The sequence below is a fragment of the Natrix helvetica genome (genome assembly GCF_964273705.1).
Source record: "Natrix helvetica genome assembly, chromosome: 1".
In the NCBI taxonomy this organism is placed as follows: domain Eukaryota; kingdom Metazoa; phylum Chordata; class Lepidosauria; order Squamata; family Natricidae; genus Natrix; species Natrix helvetica.
This window is the reverse complement of record NC_138548.1, coordinates 163,461,510-163,482,749: the sequence shown is the minus strand read 5'-3', so window position 1 is coordinate 163,482,749 and position 21,240 is coordinate 163,461,510. Positions and strand designations below refer to the sequence as shown.

The 21,240-nt window shown below is 42.4% G+C and overlaps 1 protein-coding gene and 1 long non-coding RNA gene across 4 annotated transcripts in view; both read right to left on the bottom strand.

Annotated features, from left to right (window-relative positions):
- The window catches only part of GAD1 (glutamate decarboxylase 1), a 64,528-nt gene that overhangs the window by 3,448 nt on the left and 39,840 nt on the right, over positions 1-21,240 (bottom strand). For all 3 annotated transcript variants that reach the window (XM_081934757.1, XM_081934755.1, XM_081934756.1), the window contains exons 7-16: positions 16,037-16,149; positions 14,756-14,871; positions 14,498-14,577; positions 14,262-14,316; positions 12,453-12,569; positions 11,062-11,126; positions 7,857-7,935; positions 6,921-7,070; positions 6,230-6,337; positions 5,410-5,499 (exon numbers count right to left, since the gene is read on the bottom strand). In XM_081934757.1, coding sequence (XP_081790883.1) covers positions 5,410-5,499; positions 6,230-6,337; positions 6,921-7,070; positions 7,857-7,935; positions 11,062-11,126; positions 12,453-12,569; positions 14,262-14,316; positions 14,498-14,577; positions 14,756-14,871; positions 16,037-16,149 — 973 coding nt within the window. The remainder of the gene's footprint in view (positions 1-5,409; positions 5,500-6,229; positions 6,338-6,920; positions 7,071-7,856; positions 7,936-11,061; positions 11,127-12,452; positions 12,570-14,261; positions 14,317-14,497; positions 14,578-14,755; positions 14,872-16,036; positions 16,150-21,240) is intronic.
- On the bottom strand, positions 11,475-12,437 carry LOC309382842. Its single transcript, XR_014173717.1, has 3 exons — positions 11,793-12,437; positions 11,645-11,685; positions 11,475-11,528 (listed from the first exon to the last, which is right to left on the bottom strand). It is a non-coding gene; the product is annotated as an uncharacterized lncRNA (long non-coding RNA).

Here is a 21,240-nt window from a genome sequence, read left to right as displayed (position 1 = left end):
CCGCCATCTTGATTTTCTGTTGTGTGCATGCGCACAACAATCTTCATTGCAAAAATGTCCTTTTTTTCCTTTTCTAACATTGTGCGCATGCACAGACCTTTTTAGGTGCAAATGTGCCTGTCTAGCTTGTGCCCCAGCGAAGTGAGCGCACTTGCGCAAAAAATTTTGTGCCCCAAACTGGCAGTAATGCCAGCAGCAACCCACCCCTGGTATCAGTACATCTGATCAGGACATCTTTCAATGTTCTCCTGAAATTCTGATATTTTCAAAGCCAACAGAATGGGAGAGTGCCAAGATATGGAAGACAGCACTGATGGCACATTGTTGCTTTTATTTTTAATGTTTCTATAAAATATAACCAAGTTACGAAGCTATACAAACCATGTGACCACGTACTTCGACCATATTATTTCCTCTCCTGGCAAAAATCAACATTAATTAGCATCATGGAGGACTTCACCCCAAACACAGAGACAGTGTAAGATATTTTGGTAGTTGGGGCAGAAAATCTACCTTGCAGATTTGGTGGTGGTAAAAGTATATAAAGAAACAAAATCAGCAATTCACTGGATTTTAATGGTTTTGACAAACATTTTGACTACAAAATTAAGTAAATAAGAGTCAGGGCAAAATAAGCAGAACCTCATCCCTAATATAGATGAATTAGAGGGATTATTGGTTTGTAATTCAATTGGATAATTACAGATCTAACTTTGTAATATCCGTTCTGTTGCTTTGTTATATTTCAAACAATATTTTGCATTTGGAGTTATAGCTGAGGCATATTTAAACCCAAGTAAGTAAACTTATTACTAAACAATAATGCAATTCTCTGTCTCATACAAGAGACCCATTTTAAAAGAAACAAGTGACTTTTCATTGAGCATATGAATTTCACACTCATTTCCAGTTAAGATACCCATAATTCATTGGATACCTACATAGTAACTCTACAATATTTAATGCTTTCTACATAGAGTTCCCTGGAAGAGAGTTTGAAGCATTCAGAGCACACAGACGATGTATTGCTTTTTGAACTGCCTTGAAATAAGCAGACTGCTGTTGCTCTTCTGCCTACATCACCTAAGGACCAAGAACCATGGTGCAAAGGTGCAAGTGGAAAGAGAGAGTTGAGGGTGTCTCTAATCAAGCTCTGAAAATCAACAAAGAAAACCAAGCCAACACACTGAATGTCTTCAAAAGGGCAGAATCAGGAGGGGAAAAGAGAGATATTTATCACCCTGTCATTCCTTCAACAAGGAACTAATTCCATGAGTATACAAGGTTATAGTAAGAAAATCTTGCAAGTTTGAAAGCAGTTCTCCTCTCCCTTGCCTTTCACTTTCCAGACAACTAGATAAGGCCCCTTCTGAGACGCTTCCTCAGCCTTCATTCCTTCTGTGGGCTGATCTATCTCTCTGTTCTAATCATTGGCCTGCCTGTGACTTTTGTTTCCTCCGGTCTTGTTGGATTCGGGCAACGAGAGAACAGACTTCAGACGATAGTGACAAACAGCTCTTTATTAGTTAAGTAGAAGTGATCCAGCTTGCTATGGGGTCGTGCAGCTCCCCTTTTATAGGGATGTGGCAGACCTCCCGTCCAATCAGAACAACCCCTTGTTCCCGCCCTAGTGGCGGACCTGAGTGGAGACTACAGCAGTTTATGCAAATATCTAACACCCCTCCCCTCTTAGATGGAGTGTTCCGGTTAGTGACAAAGTCCTGTAAGTATGCAGGTTTCTGCCTTGTTCGGGTGGACCTGCATAGTTCTGGTTGTGCAGGAGCGGGCGTAGGATCGGAGTGTCCTTTTTGTTCCATTGTCCTGGCTGGGGATTGCAAATTCCCTTCACTCGGAGGCTGCTCCGTTCTTTCGTTGGTCTCAGGTTCCACCCCTGGCTCCGCTGTGCCGTAGTCGTCCGCGATGGGCGAGTCGGGTTGTTGTATTGGCAGTCTCTCTGATGGTATGAGTTCTTCGTTCGATGATCGTAGGTTGGAGTGTGTCAGGCGACCTCGGAGTTGGTCGATGTGTCTTTTCCAGTTCCTACCGTCTTCCAATTCTAAAAGTAGGAAGGAGGACCGGTGATGCCTATCACCTTTGCCGGAATCCATAGTGAACCCCTGCATAGTTGTGGGCGTATACAGAATCCCCTATGCTAAAGTTCTGAATTTTGCTTGTAGAGTCTGGGGGCGATGTGGCAGAGTAATTTGGGTGTAGTCGGTCTGATTTCGTGGTGTGGGGGCGTCCTGGATCGCCTTAATTTTTTTCGATGTCGGGTGTATCCCCAGTCCATCGATCCTGTAACCCAGGAATTCTATGCTGGGCATGTTAATTTGGCATTTTTCCTTTTTTAGGCGGACACCCTTTTCTCGAATTCTAGCCAAAACAGTCCTTACACGCTTTAATAATTGCTCCTCGTTTACAGCCGACACCAAGATGTCATCGAAGTACGGGACGACTCCTGGTATGCCCTGTAAAAGCCGTTCCATGACGCTTTGGAACAATCCCGGAGCGATGCTTACGCCGAATTGTAATCGGTTGCATTTAAAAGCACCCCTGTGCGTCACTATAGTTTGGGCCTCTGCCATGGCGCTATCCACTGGCAGCTGCTGATACGCTTGTGCCATGTCTAGTTTTGCAAAAAAAATTCCTGGCCCCAACGAGTGCAATAGGTGCTGTACCACGGGCACAGGATATGCGCTTTGTTGTAGGGCGACATTAATTGTGCATTTATAGTCCGCGCAGATACGGACTGACCCATCTGGCTTAACGGGGGTCACGATTGGGGTTTCCCAGCGAGCGTGATCCACTGGTTCAAGGATTCCCTGCTCTACCAACTTATTGATTTCTTTATCAATTTTGGGACGGAGCGCAAAAGGCACTCTCCTCGGTTTGAGTCTGATAGGCGCCACCTTTGGATCCAAATTGAATGAGATTGGTTTGCCCACATACTTACCAAGGCCGGGGCTGAACACATCCTCGAACTCCTTAAAAATTCCTTCACCGCTGCTGTTACCCACGGCGTTGATCCCGGTAACTTCTAGCCCCAAGGCTTCGAACCAATCCAGTCCCAGGAGGCTCTGTAATGGTGCGCTGGCGATGGTCACGGGCAGCTGGGCTGTGATGTTTTTGAACTGGACTCGAAACGTGCCCTGACCCACGATGGGGACCCTGTTCCCCTGGTAGTCTCGAAGCAGGATGTCTGGTGTTCGTAGTTGGCGCTTCTTTAGGCTTGGAATCGCCCTTTTCATCGCTGACCATGAGATGATCGTCAGGGATGATCCCGTGTCGACTTCAAGCTCGCAAGGGGAGTCCTCCAGGAGGACAGTGAGTTTCAGCTTTTTAGGCCGCTTTGTGCGGACCTGTCCTATCGTTGTGAGATAGGTTCTCAGTGGTTCTCTCTGGGCATACTCTCTCTCGGCTCCCTGGGAATACTCTCTCTCGGCTCTCTGGGAATACTCTCTCTCGGCTGTCTCCCTTGAGTCTCTCTCTAGGCGCCAAGCCCCTGGGGTGGGCTTCTGTCAGCGATACGTTGGTGGCTGCCATTGTGTGGTAGGGGCTTCGCTCCGACACACCCTTGCAATGTGCCCAAGTTTGTCGCAATGCGAGCAAACAACGTTCCTGAAATGGCAGGTAGACCGGGTGTGATTCCCTCCGCAACTTGCGCAGGGCGGCAAACGGAATTCGACTTTTCGCGCCGGTTTTGTGTGGCTGCTGCGCATGCGATGGCTGTCTTCGCACTCACTGTCCTCGGTTTCTTGATCGGTGGTCTCGTGATGCACGCAGGTTTGTCTGGCTCCGGACTGGATTGCGCTGTACCCGCGTTGTAGCATTTCCGTAGATCTGTCCGCTGATTCCGAAGCTCTTGCCTCATCTAGCGCAATCTGCAGGTTTAAATTGGATTTGGCCAACAATCGTTTTTGTAACGAAATGTCCTTTAACCCGCATATGAGGCGTGCTAGGATCTGCTCGTCCAGGTCCCTGAACTCGCAATGCGTTGCTGCCTTTCGAAGTGCTGCAACGTACTGATTGATGGATTCGTCCGCCTTCTGGTTCCGCATGTTGAATTCCTGGCGGCGAACGTGGCAGGAAGGTTTTGGCGCGAAATGCATCTGCAATGTCTGCTGTAGTGCCATCCATGTTACCGCCTGGATGGGGGTTGGCTCCGAGAGATCCCTGGCCGTCTCGAAGACTTCTCGACCGCAGTAGCTCAGGAACATATTCTTTTTCCGGGAGTCCAGCACTCCCATGAGATCGTTTGCCTCAAGGAAGCATTCGAATCTCAGCATGTAGGATTCCCAATGTTCGGTGATTGGGTTGTATGGAGTCGGTGGAGCGTGCATCGCCATCTTGTCCTGCGTTCGAATTTGCCGCGCTGAGATGGCTGCCGGAATTTCCGCCGAATTCCGGGGCTGGATCGAATCCGTAGATCCTGGTGGTAGATCTTTGTCCTATCTGCCTCTCGATCCCATCCTCGTCGCCAGTGTTGGATTCGGGCAACGAGAGAACAGACTTCAGACGATAGTGACAAACAGCTCTTTATTAGTTAAGTAGTAGTGATCCAGCTTGCTATGGGGTCGTGCAGCTCCCCTTTTATAGGGATGTGGCAGACCTCCCGTCCAATCAGAACAACCCCTTGTTCCCGCCCTAGTGGCGGACCTGAGTGGAGACTACAGCAGTTTATGCAAATATCTAACAGGTCTCCCAAGATTATTCCCAGAAATGATTACACACTCCACACACTCCAGGGCTTGAAACTTAATGAGGGGTGATCCTATATTATGAATTTACAACACAGTGGAAGGACATTTGGAAGATGGGAAAAGTTTGGGAAAAGTTAAGAAAAATCAGGAAATATAAATTTGAGAAGGAGGAGTCACGGGCCTTGCCTCTGAATTGTTCAACTCACTTCCATTGGAGCGTTTCAATCTTTTTGTTTTTTTAAGCGCAGGGGTCAGCAACCTGTGGCTCTGGAGCCGCATGTGGCTCTTTCATCCCTCTGTTGTGGCTCCCTATCACTGGTCGGCTCCAGAATTGATAGGGCTTTTGGTTAGGATAGGTAGAGGGAAAAGGACGCCACACTAGGAGGAGACTCTATGGTGGGGGAACCAACTTCCAGTCAGCAGAGGAAAAAGAACACCACACTATGAGGAGGCTATGATGGGGGGAACTGGACTTCCAGTCAGCTCCAGAATTGAATGGGGGGGCTTCTGGTTAGGACCTTTGTGGCTGTTTGAGTGTTTAAGGTTGACGACTCCTGTCCTAGAAACTGTAAGGATCTTAATTTATATATTCTGTTTTTTAAGCAATTATTTCATTTTCTTACATTGTTTATCTTTGTAATGGACATTGACTCAGAAAATCTTTTTTTTTAAATGTGTTTTACAAAAATAAAAAAATAAAAAAAATTACCCTATGTAGTTTTTCTCTTCTTTCCTCAGAGTCTGGCATCCCTCTGAGACTTGGCGGAATGTACCAGAAGCAAACGTTTGTGTGTTCAGGCTATATATCATAAAACGAAATAAGCAAAGAGTTTTTTTAAAAAAATCACAAAGGCAGTTCATTAACGTACTCATCAAGAGGATTAATTTTCCTTGCTTACACGGTTACTTTGTTTGCCATGCCTTCTGATTTTGTCCTTCAAAGTTTAGAAGAATGGAGTGAAAAAAAAATGCAAGGAAATGTGCCCAAAAGCACTTAGGACATCACTGACAGACAGGCAATTTGCACAGGAACAAATAGAGATGTTTTCCAATTCATCACCACCATCTTTACCCTTTTCTCCAGATTATTCTCGTAATAAAAAATTCATGGGAAATATAAACAGTCCATTTGGAATGCCTCCTTTTGATTGACAATCCTGTCTCATGCCTGACCATAACCTTAAGACAGGGATCTCAAAATCCTACAGAGGCTCAATCAAGCAGAAAGCCATTTCAGCTAGGATTCAAACCATTGAACAGCATGTTTTCCTTTACTTAAGTAACAAATAATAAGCAGTCCGCTAGAGTGGAACAAAATACATTTCAAGGCTTTAGTGATAAAACACCTTTTTCTAAGGGTTATGAATCAATTGAATTTCAGTGTTATGTACCTCATTGGTTTCAACTGATTTCATATTCTTCATCTGTCTACCAGACATCAAAAAGATAAAATAATAGTAACAGTGCTGGCTGGAAAATTTTTCTATTGCAAAAATTTAATTTGAAGTATTTTACGGTCTACAACTTACCTCTCCTTCAAAAACCATCTCAAACTCTTGTCTGTTTTTAATTTTATTATAGAGGTATTCTGACAATTCAAGACATTTGTTGATTTGACTTTCAAATCCCACTGTACCCTATTTTGAAAAGAGGGGGGAAAGAAATAATTCAATCTCATATTCTTTCTGCATCCTCTAAATAGTTTTGAGAGTAAATCTCAGACATTTGGAGTCCAACTATGTATTTCTATGTTAACCAAAGCTGAACAGCAATGAAATATGGAATATTTGCAAATGTTGTATGCATAGAACAGCTTCCTTTTAATGTTTTACAGTTGCCCATATTTTAAAAAGAAGGATTTGGGGCTTTGTGTGAGCAAAGTACCATTTTGCTACTCATTAAAATGTCCCCTTTTTAGGCTTTTGCATGAGCCCCCCCACCTTCCACCCCCAAAAAGATTTGGCTGGTAAGATAGATTAAGCAATCATACACAAAATATAGGCAGAATAGGAATTATGGTGCAAATTTCATGAATTGTTTTGCTTAGATATTTAGAAAACTGATTTCTCCTTTCCCCAAGATTTTTCACCTGAGAGACACCAATATTTAAATCAACAATATGCTTGTGTTTTCTAAGAATGTAAAGCCGTGTTGAACAGGTGGGAATTGGCTTCTGGTTAAGCTTCTATAGAAATGTTTTGCATTTTGCTCATCATTTACCTTAGCTTTCCACATCAGCCAGAATTTGAATATATCCACATGGCGTCCACATTGTATTGCTTTGTCTCCAGTGTCATAGGTGATATCATATTGCTTATCTTGTTGAAACAGATATCCTGCACACATCTGGTTGCAACCTTGAAGTATACCCTGTCGTAAAAAGCATGCCTGTTGAACATACGTCAAGCAAGAGATAAATGCAGTGCTGCATGCATTAAACATTACTGCGTATGTGTTTGCTTTAAAATTGGCGTTAGAATTAAATCCTCTTATTTTTCTGAGTCAGTAGAAGATCCCAGAAACAACACACTCCATCTTGCGGTACTTTTTCTCTCTTTCTGCTTCTTCTAGCAGAAGAGATTAAAACCTCTGACTAGGTGGCTCAGTGGCTAAGACACTGAGCTCGTCAATCAGAAAGGTCTGCAGTTCGGTGGTTCGAATCCCTAGTACCGGTCTCCTGCATGAGCAGGAGATTGGACTACATGACCTCCAAGGTCCCTTCCAACTCTGTTACTGTTTACATGTTTAGATCCTGATTCCAATCAATCCAAGAGGACCTTACAGCACAAAAAAATCCAGTTGGGAAACACAAATTTCAATTATCCCTTTGATATTTTACTTAGACCCCCAAAGTCTGCGATATAGTACTGAGAACATAACAATGGCCCCTTATCTGAGTCCACACGTGCGGTAAGGGAGCATTTCTTAGTCAAATGCTAAAGACCCAGCAGCTAAGAATGAAGAGTAGAGGAACAACGCTCATCTTTTCAGAATCATTGTGGTTAACTATGCTACCCTCAACATCTACCACCAGGAACTTTAATTCCACTCATGGCAATTGACACTCAGCAGTGTCCCAACAAGAAAGGAGTTTTTGTGGCTCATATATGCTAGATTAAAGGAAATAGGAGGGAACATTCAATTTATGAAACGAACCTTTTCCCGAAGAAGAATGGCAGAACATTGCAGTAGGACTCCCATCATCTTGTGTGGATTCCATGTGACAGAGTTGGCTCTACAAAACAAAGAAATGTGCTGAGAAGCCATGGAATTGGAGAGAGTGATTTTTTTATTCTCTAACATCAGGTAGGAGCCGCCTGGCACCAGTGAGATCGGGGTAACCTGCACATCCACAATGGAGGTTATACCATAATATGTCAACCATTGTCAAATGGACTAGTTAAAAGTCAATAACCCCACACATTTTAACACATTTTAAAAGGTTGGATAACTGTTGTCCTCCCGAGCAGACCAAACAGAAAACATAACAAAATGAATTTATGTTACTTTATTGTAAGGCTATAGTTTGAAAGTATGCAAATACGAGCACTTAGACTTATATACCGCTTCACAATGCTTTACCGCCAGAGGTGGGTTGCTGCCAGCATTACTGCCGGTTCGGTGTGCAAAAAAACAATTAAATTTTTTGCAATGAAGATTGTCCTACTCATGCGCAGAACCAAAAATCAAGATGGCAGTGCCAACAATAGAACCGGTTTGAGGGTGTGGCAGGCCGAGTTACTACCTGCTTGGCTGAACTGGTAGGAACCCACCTCTGTTTATAGCCCTCTCTAAGCAGTTTACAGAGTCAACATATTGCCCCCAACAATCTGGGTTCTTGTTTTAACAAACTTCAGAAGAATGGAAGGCTGAGTCAACCTTGAGCTGGTGAGACTTGAACTACCAAATTGCTGACAGTCAGTAGTCAGCAGTAGCAGCCTGCAATACTGCATTCTAATCACTGCGCCACCACGGAGTAGATATATAGGTACCACTTTGATGGGAAGGTAACAGCATTCTGTGTGCCTTTGGCATATAGCCATGCTGGCCACATGACCACGAGAGTGTCTTGGGATAACACTGGCTTTCTCAACCAAGAAACGGAGATGAGCACCGCACCCTAGAATCGGACACAACTGGACAGGAAAACCTTTACCTTTACCTTATAACACAGGTGTTGAACTTGATTGTGTCATGGGCTGGATCCAGAGGTGGTATTCAGCAGGTTCTGACTTGTACTGGAGAACCGGTAGTGGAAATTTTGAGTAATTTGGAGAACCGGTAAATACCACCTCTGACTGGCCCTGCCGCCATCTATTCTCTGCCTGCTGAGTCCCAGCTGATTGGGAAGGAATGGGGATTTTGCAGTAACCTTCCCCTGCCACACCTAATAAGCCACGCCCACAGAACCAGCAGTAAAAAAATTTGAATCCCACCGCTGGCTGGATCGTGACGTATCGCAACATTTTTTGCCAGGGTAGGCGTGGCCTGTGCATGATGTATTGGGCCCACAGGCCACCAGTTTAACAGGCCTGCCTTACAATAACAAAATCTTGCAAGTCTAAAAAGACGAATCTCCCCTTGTCTCTTTTTACTGTCTGATAAGTTAGGTTGGGTATTTTTCTAAGTTTTTTTTTTTTGCCTGTTACTCAGCTGTACACTTCCCCCTTTTATCTGATCATTTCCAAGGCTGCATCTCTTCCCTTCATCTCCCAAGGTTGTTTGTAATGGCTGCAGCATCCTGTAACCTTATGATGGCCATTTGAGATCTTCCTAGCTGGCTTCCAAGAAGGAAAGTCAGTGGGGAAGCCAGCGGTGAAATTTGCAAATTGTTGTCACATGATGTTTCACTGAACAATTGCAGCCAAAAAGGTTATAAAATCAGGTGCTCACTTAATGACCACACTGCCTAATGAAACATGTATTGATCCCTATTGTGGTCGTAGGTTGAGGAGTCACTATACTATACAGTAAACAGTATACACTATAGGGTAAAATATTTCATTCATTCAGGTAGCCTTGTAGACTTTCTTTGGGATTATCTGTCAACACTTCTATTCATTTTGGAGGAGTTAAGAAGAATGAATATAGATAGAAATGGTCCCCCGCTCCCCCAAGATTCAGCTGGAGGAACTACAGAATAGCAAGATGATTCCTTAGGTTTTCAAGAGGGAACTATTGTGGATGCATTTCTAAATGTGGATATATTGTGTGCAAAAGATTCTGTGTGAAAATACAAGAACTGAAAATTCAAGAAATAACTCGTGTACTGATACTGTATCTTATCAGAATCTCTCTTAAAGGTAAAGGTCCCCCTCGCAGAATATGTGCTGGTCATTCCCGACTCTCGGGGGCGGTGTTCATCTCTGTTACAAAGCTGAAGAGCCAGCGCTGTCCGAAGATGTCTCTTGTTGTCATGTGGCTGGCATGACTAAATGCCGAAGGCACACAGAACGCTGTTACCTTCCCACCAGAGGTGGTTCCTATTTTTCTACTTGCACTTTTTACATGCTTTCGAACTGCTAGGTTGGCAGAAGCTGGCACTTGGGATTCGAACTGCTGACCTTTCTAATCGACAAGCTCAGCTTTTTAGCCACCGAGCCACCACGTCCCATTAAGAATCTCTCTTTAGCATTTTTTAATAGTATAATGACTAAACGTGAGTCTGATCGCTGGTATTTTAAGGAAAAGAAAATTGCCACACTGCTATTAAAATTGTGTCCATAAGAGGGCTCTCTCAAGAATTAAATTAGTGCATCAGCATAACAGCCTAAAATTGACAGTAATTAATTGGCATTCATTACACCATCAGCTTATCATCATTGTCTCTTAAATAGCAAAATTAATCCTAAAACAACAGCTGCCCTGAATGTATTTTCCATCCTTGTGATATTGCTTCCCCAAAAAATAAAACTATGTCAAGGTTCTGCCACTTTATATGTAGTCATAATATGTTCATTTGTCAACATTTTGGTCTTAGCACTGCAGCAACCTAGCCCCAGGTAGGTCCCCAAATAATTCTAGTTTAATTATGATCTAGTGCAGGTTGAAGACATTCTTGCAGCCCATTTTCCTAAGGTACATTTATCCCATTAAAACAATGGTTCACATATGCCACTGAATACAATATTCATAATTACCGTAGATTTTGCAAAACAGAGGTTGCTGAATTCTAACCAGCACTGACAAAGTGGCTGAGAGGGCGATGGGGGAGGAGGGGGGAGGCTGGGAGTTGTAATTCAAGTCCAACAACATCTGGGATCTCTCTTCCATTCGTGTTGGAGGTTGGAGGAAGAGAATGCTTATGCTGATATATTTCTAAAAAGTCATTTTTCCCCCTGCAGAATTTTAAACTATGTACCTTTCTATACCGTTCAGCTTGTGACGATGCTTTCTAGACATCAGTAACCCACCTCCCCAGGCAGCCTGGAAAAGATGGGAAAAATGGGTAAACTTTGAGAGGTGAGTTGGGAACTTGAAATATTTTTTAAAGATACTTAATTTCAGCAGAAAACTCACTGTAATACTTCTCCCTAAAGAAGGAATGGTGGACCTGTTTTTCACAATCTTAGCCATGCAATAATTCACAGAGCAATAATAATTTATTTGCATTATAATGCGCTAATCAATATATCACTACTCAAAAGCCTAGCTCAGTGATGGCGAACCTTTTTCTTATGGCGTGCCACAATTGTGTGTGCGTGTGCTATTGCCCACGCATGCGTGCCCACACCAATTCAATCCTCCCCGCCCACCTGTGACTCCCCCCTCCCCGGCACGCACATACGCGCACAACTCCTCTCCAGGCTTCAGAAGCTTTCCTGAAGCCTGGGGAAGGCGAAAAAAGGCCCCAATGGGCCAACTAGAAGTTCAGGAATGAACTTCTGGTTGGTCCACTGGGCCTGTTATTTGCCCTTTCCAGCCTCCGGAGGCTTTCCTGAAACCTGGGGAGAGCAAAACCGGCTTGTACTGGTTTGTTAATTGCCTTAGACCAGGGGTGTCCAAACTTGGGAACTTTAAGACTTGTGGACTTCAACTCCCAGAATTCCCCACCCAGCAAGTCTTAAAGTTCCCAAGTTTGGACACCCCTGCCTTAGACAGATCATTTTTGCAGTGCTTGATAGGTTTTTTTTTTAATTTCCCACTTTTTTTAAAAAAATGAAAGAGGGCAGTAATTGATGTTTTCATGTGGTATAATCAGTAGAAAGCTTAGCCTCCTGCGAACTGTTTAAGCAAGATACCCACCCACAATGGGTTAAAAGGAAAAAAAAACCACTAAAATAATCTGACTGTTGTTGACTTATTTGCAGAGCTGTTCTACTCTCTCATCTCTGATTAGAACAGTGGTTCCTCCCATGTCTCACAGGGAGGCAATTTGATTTTTAATGGGGGCAATTTGAACCTTGTTGAAACCAAGTTAATGGCATTTTAGGCTTCCTCCATGTGAGTAGAGTTCACTTTTTGAGTAAAGTAAGAATTATATGTCACAGAGGAGACATCAGGATTTTAAAGATGCTTAGGTGGCCAAAAAAAGGTTGGGAACCACTGGTCTAGAAGCTGACAGGGGAGTTTAAGTTGCTGAGTAATTAATAAATGATAGTTTGGACATAATCCTATCTTGAAATGAATGGGACATAACTTTGCACAATACAACTGATTTTGCTAAGAACGTCATGCAAGCATAGCCATTGTGTTTAATGGGCTTTATTTCCAAGTAAAATGGATTGGGATTATGCAGCCCTGGTTACTTACATCCACATGGAGCCAAAGATTATACTTATCACAGATGTCTGCTATCTCTGGAATAGGATCAAAGGCTCCATAAACGGTTGTACCAGCGGTTGCAGTCACATAAAGGGGAATGTATCCCTGTAAAGAAAAACAGAGAAGAAGCTCTATTGTGAATACTTCTCTTTTTTCAAATAAGATTCACACTAACTTAAAGTACAATTGATCCAAGTTCTTTTTAATTGTTGCATGTTTTTTCTTTGACTTTTCCAAAGACACTAAAGCAGACGAGGTAAAAGTATCTAATACTTACAATCCACTGAAAAGGAAGCAATGCTTTGGAAACACATTGAATAACCACAAGCAATGAAGAAAACTTTTCAGAGAATAGACAATATCATCCTTTTATCAGGACACAAGATCTTTCTGCATTGGCTTCAAATTTAAAAATACAAAGTCTTGGTACTTAACCTGAGTCCCTCGACTCCCTAGCTTCCTTTACGTGGCCCTCTCTCCTCTCCACCATTTTAGTATAAGAATATGAAAATTACAGTAAATGGAGCCATTTTAAGGCTACATAAGATGGGAGAAAATGCACTGGAGGAGAAGGAATCAACTGGGGGGAAAAATAGATGGGTTGAAGAAAAAATTTGGAAGTGGGGATTTCCTCTGAATTACACTGCTTTTTATTCTTACCACATTAGATAGTGCTCAGTTTACAACCAACCATTTAATGATATTTGAAGTTACAACAGGGATGTAAAATGGGGCAAAGCTCACTTAGCGATGAAAATTTGGGGCTCAATTGTGATCCTAAATAGAGGACTACCTGTGTACATCTTGTTTTCTGCACAATCCAGAATATCTAAATGCGACCTTCAGCCAAATTTGTGCACTCAGGATGTAAAGCAGGGATGTACAACCTCTACCAACCTAGTGGTCATACAGTACTTGGTTTCACATCATGCATTACTGAAGACCCTGGATTTGAGGTGGTTGAAGAGTACATCAAAAGGTTTCCAGCAGGAGATGAGTGAGCCCTGATCACATTTTTGACACTCCTGAAGTAAATTGTAACCTTAAGAGTGAGTATGCGATGTATAGTAAATATAGCTGCTCCTTTTCTTTTAACTAAAATTGGCGATAAATCTTAATGGAAGTGAAAACTTTTAAGAAGTTGCCCTCGTGAATCTCACTGTGAAACAATTGTAATAATGATGCAATTGGCAGAGAAAATAATCACGAGTCCATTCAAAGAGGAATGAAATATACAAAGGAAGGGACATTACTATGAGAATTATTGCCTTAGATTACCAGTATTCTTATAGGGTGAATTGGCTAAAAAACAATTATATGTTCTAATCTTCAACTGTACGTAATAAAATTTCAAGAACCACACAAGAACTTTGCTGAAGGATCAGAATAATTTTTCCCTAGAGTTTGACTTATAATATGGAATAAGTTCCCTGTGGAAATTCACACGTGGAAAGTGGAGAGGGCCATTTATACTGCTTAGTGTCTATGGAGATTTTCAATCATCCAGGTCATAATGATCCAAAAGATGCTTTTTCCAAAAGGCAGCTGGACTTCCTTGTTTTCTCTTCCTTTGCAAACATTTCACTTCTCATCCAAGCAGCTTCTTCAGTTCCAATTTATGCTGCTGAGCCTATTAGCTTTTATGGTTAACCTGCCTTTAAATGTTGGATGAAGAATGCAAGCTGATACACATTTGTTTAGAAGTAAATGCTACTGTGTCCAAATTGTAAATATATTCTAAATTAAAACAAGAAAATTAAGTAGGAGACCTTTTCCTCTTTTTTTAAAAAAAAATACCTTTTGTTTGGCATCCAGGATTTTGGCTTCTAGATCAGCAGGTATTATTTTGCCCCTGCAACCAAAGTGAAATGTGAAATCCAAATCTGACACACAAGAAAGAAGAACGAAAAAAGGACTAAACAGAAATGAAACAACAGTAGGGCATTCACTGATGCTGTTATTATGTCCTTAGCATTGTTCCAATCTGAACATAAACACAAAGACCTCCAGTTAAAGATGTATAAATATCTCACCTTTCATTGCACTTTATTAAAATCACATTTTCAGTACCAAATCCAAGCGCAGCTCCAGCTTTCTTTATTGAATAGTGACTCTGAAACAACAATCAATAGATAATGTTAATTTGCTATGATTGCTTTTAAACTCCAAAATGCTAAGGAGGAAGAAGGGGAATGAAACGAAATAGACATAATCTCTCCAGAACAAGGCTGATGACAAAAATCACAATATCCAGCAATTACAATCATGTTAATTGAAATTATTGAGCTCACATGTTCTGAGGTAAAAAGGACCAGTTTAGGCACTGCAGACATGCCTTTGGTTTTGACTTCTGGGAAATATTTATAGCGGGCAGCCATGATGCTATACATATTGGATATAGCGCCACCTATAATGAAAGGACCCAACAATAGAGTATTAGAAACGTGAAAATAAGAAGTCTGATATAGTTCTATCACAAAGGTATAAGCAGTATTCATGGACTATGTTGCAAATGTAGCCAAAAAGCATCAATATCCAATGAACCAATCGATAAAAGTTAATGATAATCACCTCTGTTTTTACGCAAGGCTAAGGTAATGAATATTACCTTTTTTTAAGGTAATAGTTGCAAAAACTTCAAATTCAACCACATTCCTCAGGAAGCGGCGAACAAGATATGGTTTCCGGAAATCTCTGCTTAAATATTGAGACCCAGAAATTCTATTGGTCCCAATTGTTTGGTGTTTTTGGGATATTGTCATGGTTACATGCAAACAAGAACACTTTTACATTTCTATTAAAAGAGAAGCACATTAAGGTTTAGTTAATATGGTATTTTGACTATCTTAAGTCACATTATCAAGAAAGGTTAGGAAAGTTAACTTTGCTAATATTGAAGACTGCAATAATTAAAATGTGCAATACTAAAAGCATAGAAGATCACTCACTGTATATCAGTATCTATAATGTTAGCCTCATTTAATATAAGTAAGAAGGTCAATCTAAATCTAAAAGTTATGCAAGTTGTAAAATAGGAGAATGTCATTTGTTTGGCCTCTGAAGGAAAGTAATTTAGAGACTAACTGAAAGCCAAAAATCAAAAGGAGTCTAATGCACCTTTTTAGAATAACCAAGTTGAATTTAAAAGCATAAGCTTTTCTGAGTTACTGTACTGAGTTACATATGATAGGTCTAAGAGCATACAGACTATCTGCTTATGTTCAGTTGCTGACTGGGCTTGCAGCATTACTGACCAACTGGATGCTAGAGACAGCAAGAATGGAGTGGAACCTGCCTGGAAACATTTTATGGACTTTTTGCTGAAATTAGAAAAAAAAAAATGAATGTGCGATTTATGGGTTAGAGAATTATAAAGGGTAGTTTATGAAAGAAGGAAATTATGACGTAACCTTAGACAGAGAAGGTAAAATATTCATGCATTTATAAAAACTGTCAAAAACATTGGAAGATCTTTTTTAATGTTCATTTCTTTCCTTTCTTTTTCTAATATTTGTATTGGTTTTATATTGTTAAACATTTATTCAATTAAAAAAAAAAGGAATGAAACCTACCAGGTGAGAATATTCCATCCCCATCTTTATTGGACCATCCAATAATCTCTCTCATTTTTCGAAGTGTTATTTGTTCCATGAGTACAAAAACAGGTGCAATTTCATACGTAAACCTGTGTAAACAAACATAAATAGATAGAGGTAATCCTTGGCTTACAACAATTTGCTTAGTGACCATTCGAAGTACAACGCCACTGAAAAAAGTCACTTATGACCAGGGGTGAAATTCAACAGGTTCTGACAGGTTCTAGAGAACCAGTAGCAGAGATTTTGAGTAGTTTGGAGAACCGGAAAATACCACCTCTGGCTGACCCCCGAGTGGGGAGGGAATGGAGATTTTGCAGTATGCTTCCCCTGCCACGCCCACCAAACCACACCACACCCACCAAGCCATTCCCACAGAGAACCAATAGTAAAAAAAATTGAATTTCACTGCTTACGACCATTTTTCACACTTACGACCATTGTAGCAATCCCACAGTCATGTGATCAAAATCCAGATGCTTGGCAAATGGTTAATATTTAAGACAGTTGCAGTATCATGGGATCTCCTTTTGCGACCTTCTGACAAGCAAAGTCAATGGGGAAACCCGAATCACTTAACAACCGTGTTACTACTTAACAACTGCAGTGATTCGCTTAACGACTGTGGCAGGAAAAGTAGTCAAATGGGGCAAAACTCACTTCACAAATGTCTTCCTTAGCAACAGACATTTTGGGCTGAGTTGTGATCATAAATTGAGGAGCGCTTGTAAATATTTTACTTGGCAAAATGCTGGTTTTCTATTTCCCAAATGTAATCATTATCTAACCCAGAGCTTTGAAAATAGTATCCTAACATCATCAGAAAGCTACTGAGAAAGAAAATTAGAAATACTAAACTTGAGCTTTAAAAAAGTCATATTTACAGGAATGTATTGGCTTTCTCCAAAGAGAGCTAATTATAAATGCCACACTATCAATACCTCTCAGCAGTAATTAAAAAGGGTGAGATTCTAATTACTAATTACAGGTAACAAAAGGGCAATTCACTGTTTTGTCCGTTTAGTAACAAAACATACCCATATCTTATAGTTTAGTATATCATCTATCTCCCCCATGCACCAAAATTCCCACATAAAGCCATTTTATTCTCTTTGAGGATCAAGAAAAAGCTAAAGAAGAACTACTTTGGGTATGGAGTGGAAAGTTTTCCTTCATTAAGGTTGCAGCAGTAGGCTATTACGTCTCACTTAAACTATACTGGAAACAAAGCAAAGAGGAGCTAATTGCCGCAGTGACGTGCAGTCAGGTGAGGCAAGTGAGGCACAGCCTCACCACTCTCATCATGAGGGAAAAAAAGTAAAAGGAAAAAGCTGAGCTAGTTGCTGCCTCACCTTGGATGACTCTGCTTAATCTCACTGGTGCTCTCCCTCCCCAAGTGTAGTGACTTCCTCCCCAGGCCCCCATTCATTTCTCTCTCTCACACACACAGCTGGATAAAACTATATAAAAATCTAGCCCAGCTTCACTGATTACAAGTTTGAAAAGTCAACGTGGCTCCACCTGCAATCAAACTACACTTGGGGAGGGAGAGCACAAGCAAGCACTGAGGAGACCACAGGAGGAGGCAGGAAGCCAGGCAAAGAGCCATGCTGTAGTACACACACTTCCCCCCAGCCTCTTTCTTTTGGAAGGCTCGGCTCGGCTCCCCTCCGGCTTCTCTGCCTCTCCTCTCACCCCAGCCTGCCAGCAGGAGGTGGTGGGTGGGCTTTATTGTGTTCCAGGCATTTCCCACCCAGACAGCAGGCTGCATTTGCAATGGTGGAGGTGTTTGGGAAAGGCAGCAGGGGAATGGGGGGGGGATGCTAGAGGAGCTGCTTTCAAGCCACTGGAAAAGATATCCAATCCAACTTTTGTATGTGGGGGGTTTGTTTTTAGAGTGAGAGAGAGAGGGAAGGGGTAGGAGAGATAGTCCAATCCAACTTCCGTGTGTGTGTGTGTGTGTGTGTGTGTGTGTTTGAGAGAGGGGGAGGAAGGGAGAGAGGGAGGAAGGAGGGGAAGGAGAAGAAAAAGAAAAAGAAAGAAGGAGCAAAGGAGAAAAACAAATGCTGTCGCTTTAAATTGGAACTGAGCATGCCTGGCTGTGGAATTCTGGGAGTTGAAGTCCACAAGTCTAAAAATATTTGAAACTCAGCACTGTGTCAGTGCCTCACCAGTCATAAACCTCACCGCACGTCACTGAATTGCCGTAATATAATTCTTCCACTCTATTGCGTAACAAAGATCGCAACTAAGTCCTGTCAGCTATTATAGCAAGACGGTAAATGGTTATGCCTCAACAATTAAAATAGGATGCTACTTTGGGAGGAGCTGCCAAATGTCAAGGCTCATAATATTGGAGGAGACCATTTAAGCCACACAGTCCAATGCTTACTTACAGCCAGAACATAAACAAGAACACTTCCAAAGAGGATGTGCATCAGTAGTGGGTTTCTATTACTTTTACTACCGGCTTGTTTGTGGACGCGCACACCACACTTTTGCGCATGCACAGAAGCATCCGGGTGGGTGGGCGGACCCTCCCACTGCCGCTACTACCGATCCGGGCCGAACTGGCAGCAATCCACCTCTAATGCGCATGAACCCACAGATACAACTCATTGTGAATGTACATCAACATGGGATCTATGACCAATCACAACTTTCTGAGCAAATAATTTGACAGAGCTCCTATGAAGTACAGAGCACTATGCATTCCTACGGTATTAACACATTGGATTTACTTTCATGTTCAATAATGAATCAATTAATTAGCTTTGCTTAACCACCAAGCAAGCAGCGATTGCAACAATAAAGCAATAAAAGGAACACAGTCTATGATTTTAAAAAGCCAGCAGTTGTTAAGTAAGCAACATAGCATTAAAAGGTAGACTGAAGGATGCTGAACAAATCCTGCTGAAAATCCAGCAAGGCGGCCCTCCCGGTACTGCAACCTCCAGAGGAAGGACGTGATTTACTCTGTATTGGGCATCTACCCCTAAGTGACACAATGCTGGGACAGATATAAGGCCTTGAGCATCAAAGCTGGAAATCCTGCATATTTTGTATTGTAAGAAGTTAAACCGATCCCTCTCCTAGAAAAATGAAATATCCTGGGAATTATTGAAAAGGCAGAATATTAGATTTCCCTGGATCAGAAATGGAGGAACATGTTTTTAGCCAGGAAACAGACTCACTCTTAATAGCCCCCCCACACCTTTGTCAATGGGCCATTAAAAAAGGCTGACCTAATTTATTATACATAACAAAGGTAGGATTAGCCTTCCACAGAAACTCCCCACAGGGCACCTGGGAAGAAGCAATGCTCAACCAAACTTGGACTCAAAGCACAACCTAAAGAGTTGCCCCTGCATGGGCCCATGAGAATCTAACAACCAATCAGAATACAAGCTCAAGGTCAAAGGCCAGAGAGGGCATAAAACCAGGGACTTTCGGCTTCCGGTTCCGGCAGCTGACGGCAACGGGCAAGCTTTGCTCGCCCTGCGCTTTCCCGGTGGGCTCCCCACTCCTTGGGGGGCACAGGACGCCCCGTAGAGGCTCCTGCCGGAGGAGCGGCACCGCAGGGGATCCCCTGGATTGGTGGCGGCCGGGGGGGCCCGCTTCGCTCTAGGCACCGGGGAGCATGATGGGGGATGCTCCGGCGTCTTCGCTGCGAGGCTGACGGAAGAAAAAAACAAGCAGAAGGACGCGGCTGCGGTGCGGTGAGGAGACAACTCCCTCTCATTCCCTTCACTAACTAGGAAAAATTGCCAGCAGTTTAAACTTCACTTTCGGCTTGGCTGGAGAAGCGTGGCTGGAGGGAGGGGGATTTCCCCCCCCCCCTCGGACAGGCGGCTCGAAACAATTTTGCTCTCAGCCCCAAGGGAAGGAGGAGGGGGGAGAGCCAACTAAGGATGTCACGCTCCTATTAATGGCGAATTTTGAACTTAAATCTACAATGTAATGATGATCTGGAAAGTTTGGAAAGTTTGAAAACTTTGTTATGCCTCTAAGCCCGAAGCTGGCAGGGCAAGATGGCACACTTCCGCTGTCTTTATGAACTGTGAAACCTGACTCCACCTTTAAAACTTCAGGCTTCCGGTCTTTGTCTCCGTGCTACTCAGACAAATCTCTTGTTGACTGCTATCTTTTGGACTCCCTGGAGTGAAAAATTTAACTCTATTGCCAGGGTGATTAGAAAAATCCTCTTCTGCCTGGACCTTCTGTCTCCTGGACTCTCCTGGCTGTTCTACCTCTCTGACTGATCTATCCCTGTACTGACCGAACTCTTTATCCTACAAACAATGTCTCCTAAAAAACCACCTCCTGGAAAGCCTGGATTTGCTGCTTCTGCCCCAACATCTGCAACGTCCAGTCCTAGTACACAATCAACGATAACAGCTTTGATGCAACCTAAAACTACAGAGACTGAGTTTCAACAAATGTTTCAGCAACTCCTACAGGGACAAGAGGAAATAAAAAAACAACTAAAGGAGATGAAAGAAGAAATTAAAGAGAACCAGGCCCAAATCAATAAAAACTCAGAGACTGGATCTTTTGGAGGGTGGGACGGCTGAGATGAGGGAGGGGATGGAAGGGGTGCAGAAGGGGAACAAAGAACTTGATACCCAACAGATGAAAATAGAATTTGAGAGAATGTCCTTTTACCTTAGATTTCAAAATGTGGTGGAGGTAGATGATGAAAATATAAGGGACATTATGACAAGTATTTTGGCTGAATACATCCAGAGAGAGAAACAACAGATGGGGTGGGAAATAGATTTGGTTTATAGAGTGAACTCAGCTTATGCTAGAACACATAACGTACCCAGGGAGGTACACATTAAATTTCTTAGAAAAAGTACAAGAGATGAAATTTTGAGTGCACAAAGGGGGCAAGATTTGAAATACCAGGACAGGCAAATAACATTCTGAAACAGATCCCCAAGAAAGTGAGGGGAAAAAGAAAAAGCTATTCACAGCTAGCGAAGAGATTATACCAGAAGGGGGTGTGGTTCAGATGGCTGATGCCTGAAGGTATGCTAGTATTCTGGGAGGACACAAGAGTTAGAATTAACACATCCATAGAGGCACAGGCCTTTATGGAAAAAAACAAAGCTCTCTTAGAAAAACCAGATGATCCTACACCAGATACACAGGACACGGGAGGGGCCGGAGCTTTG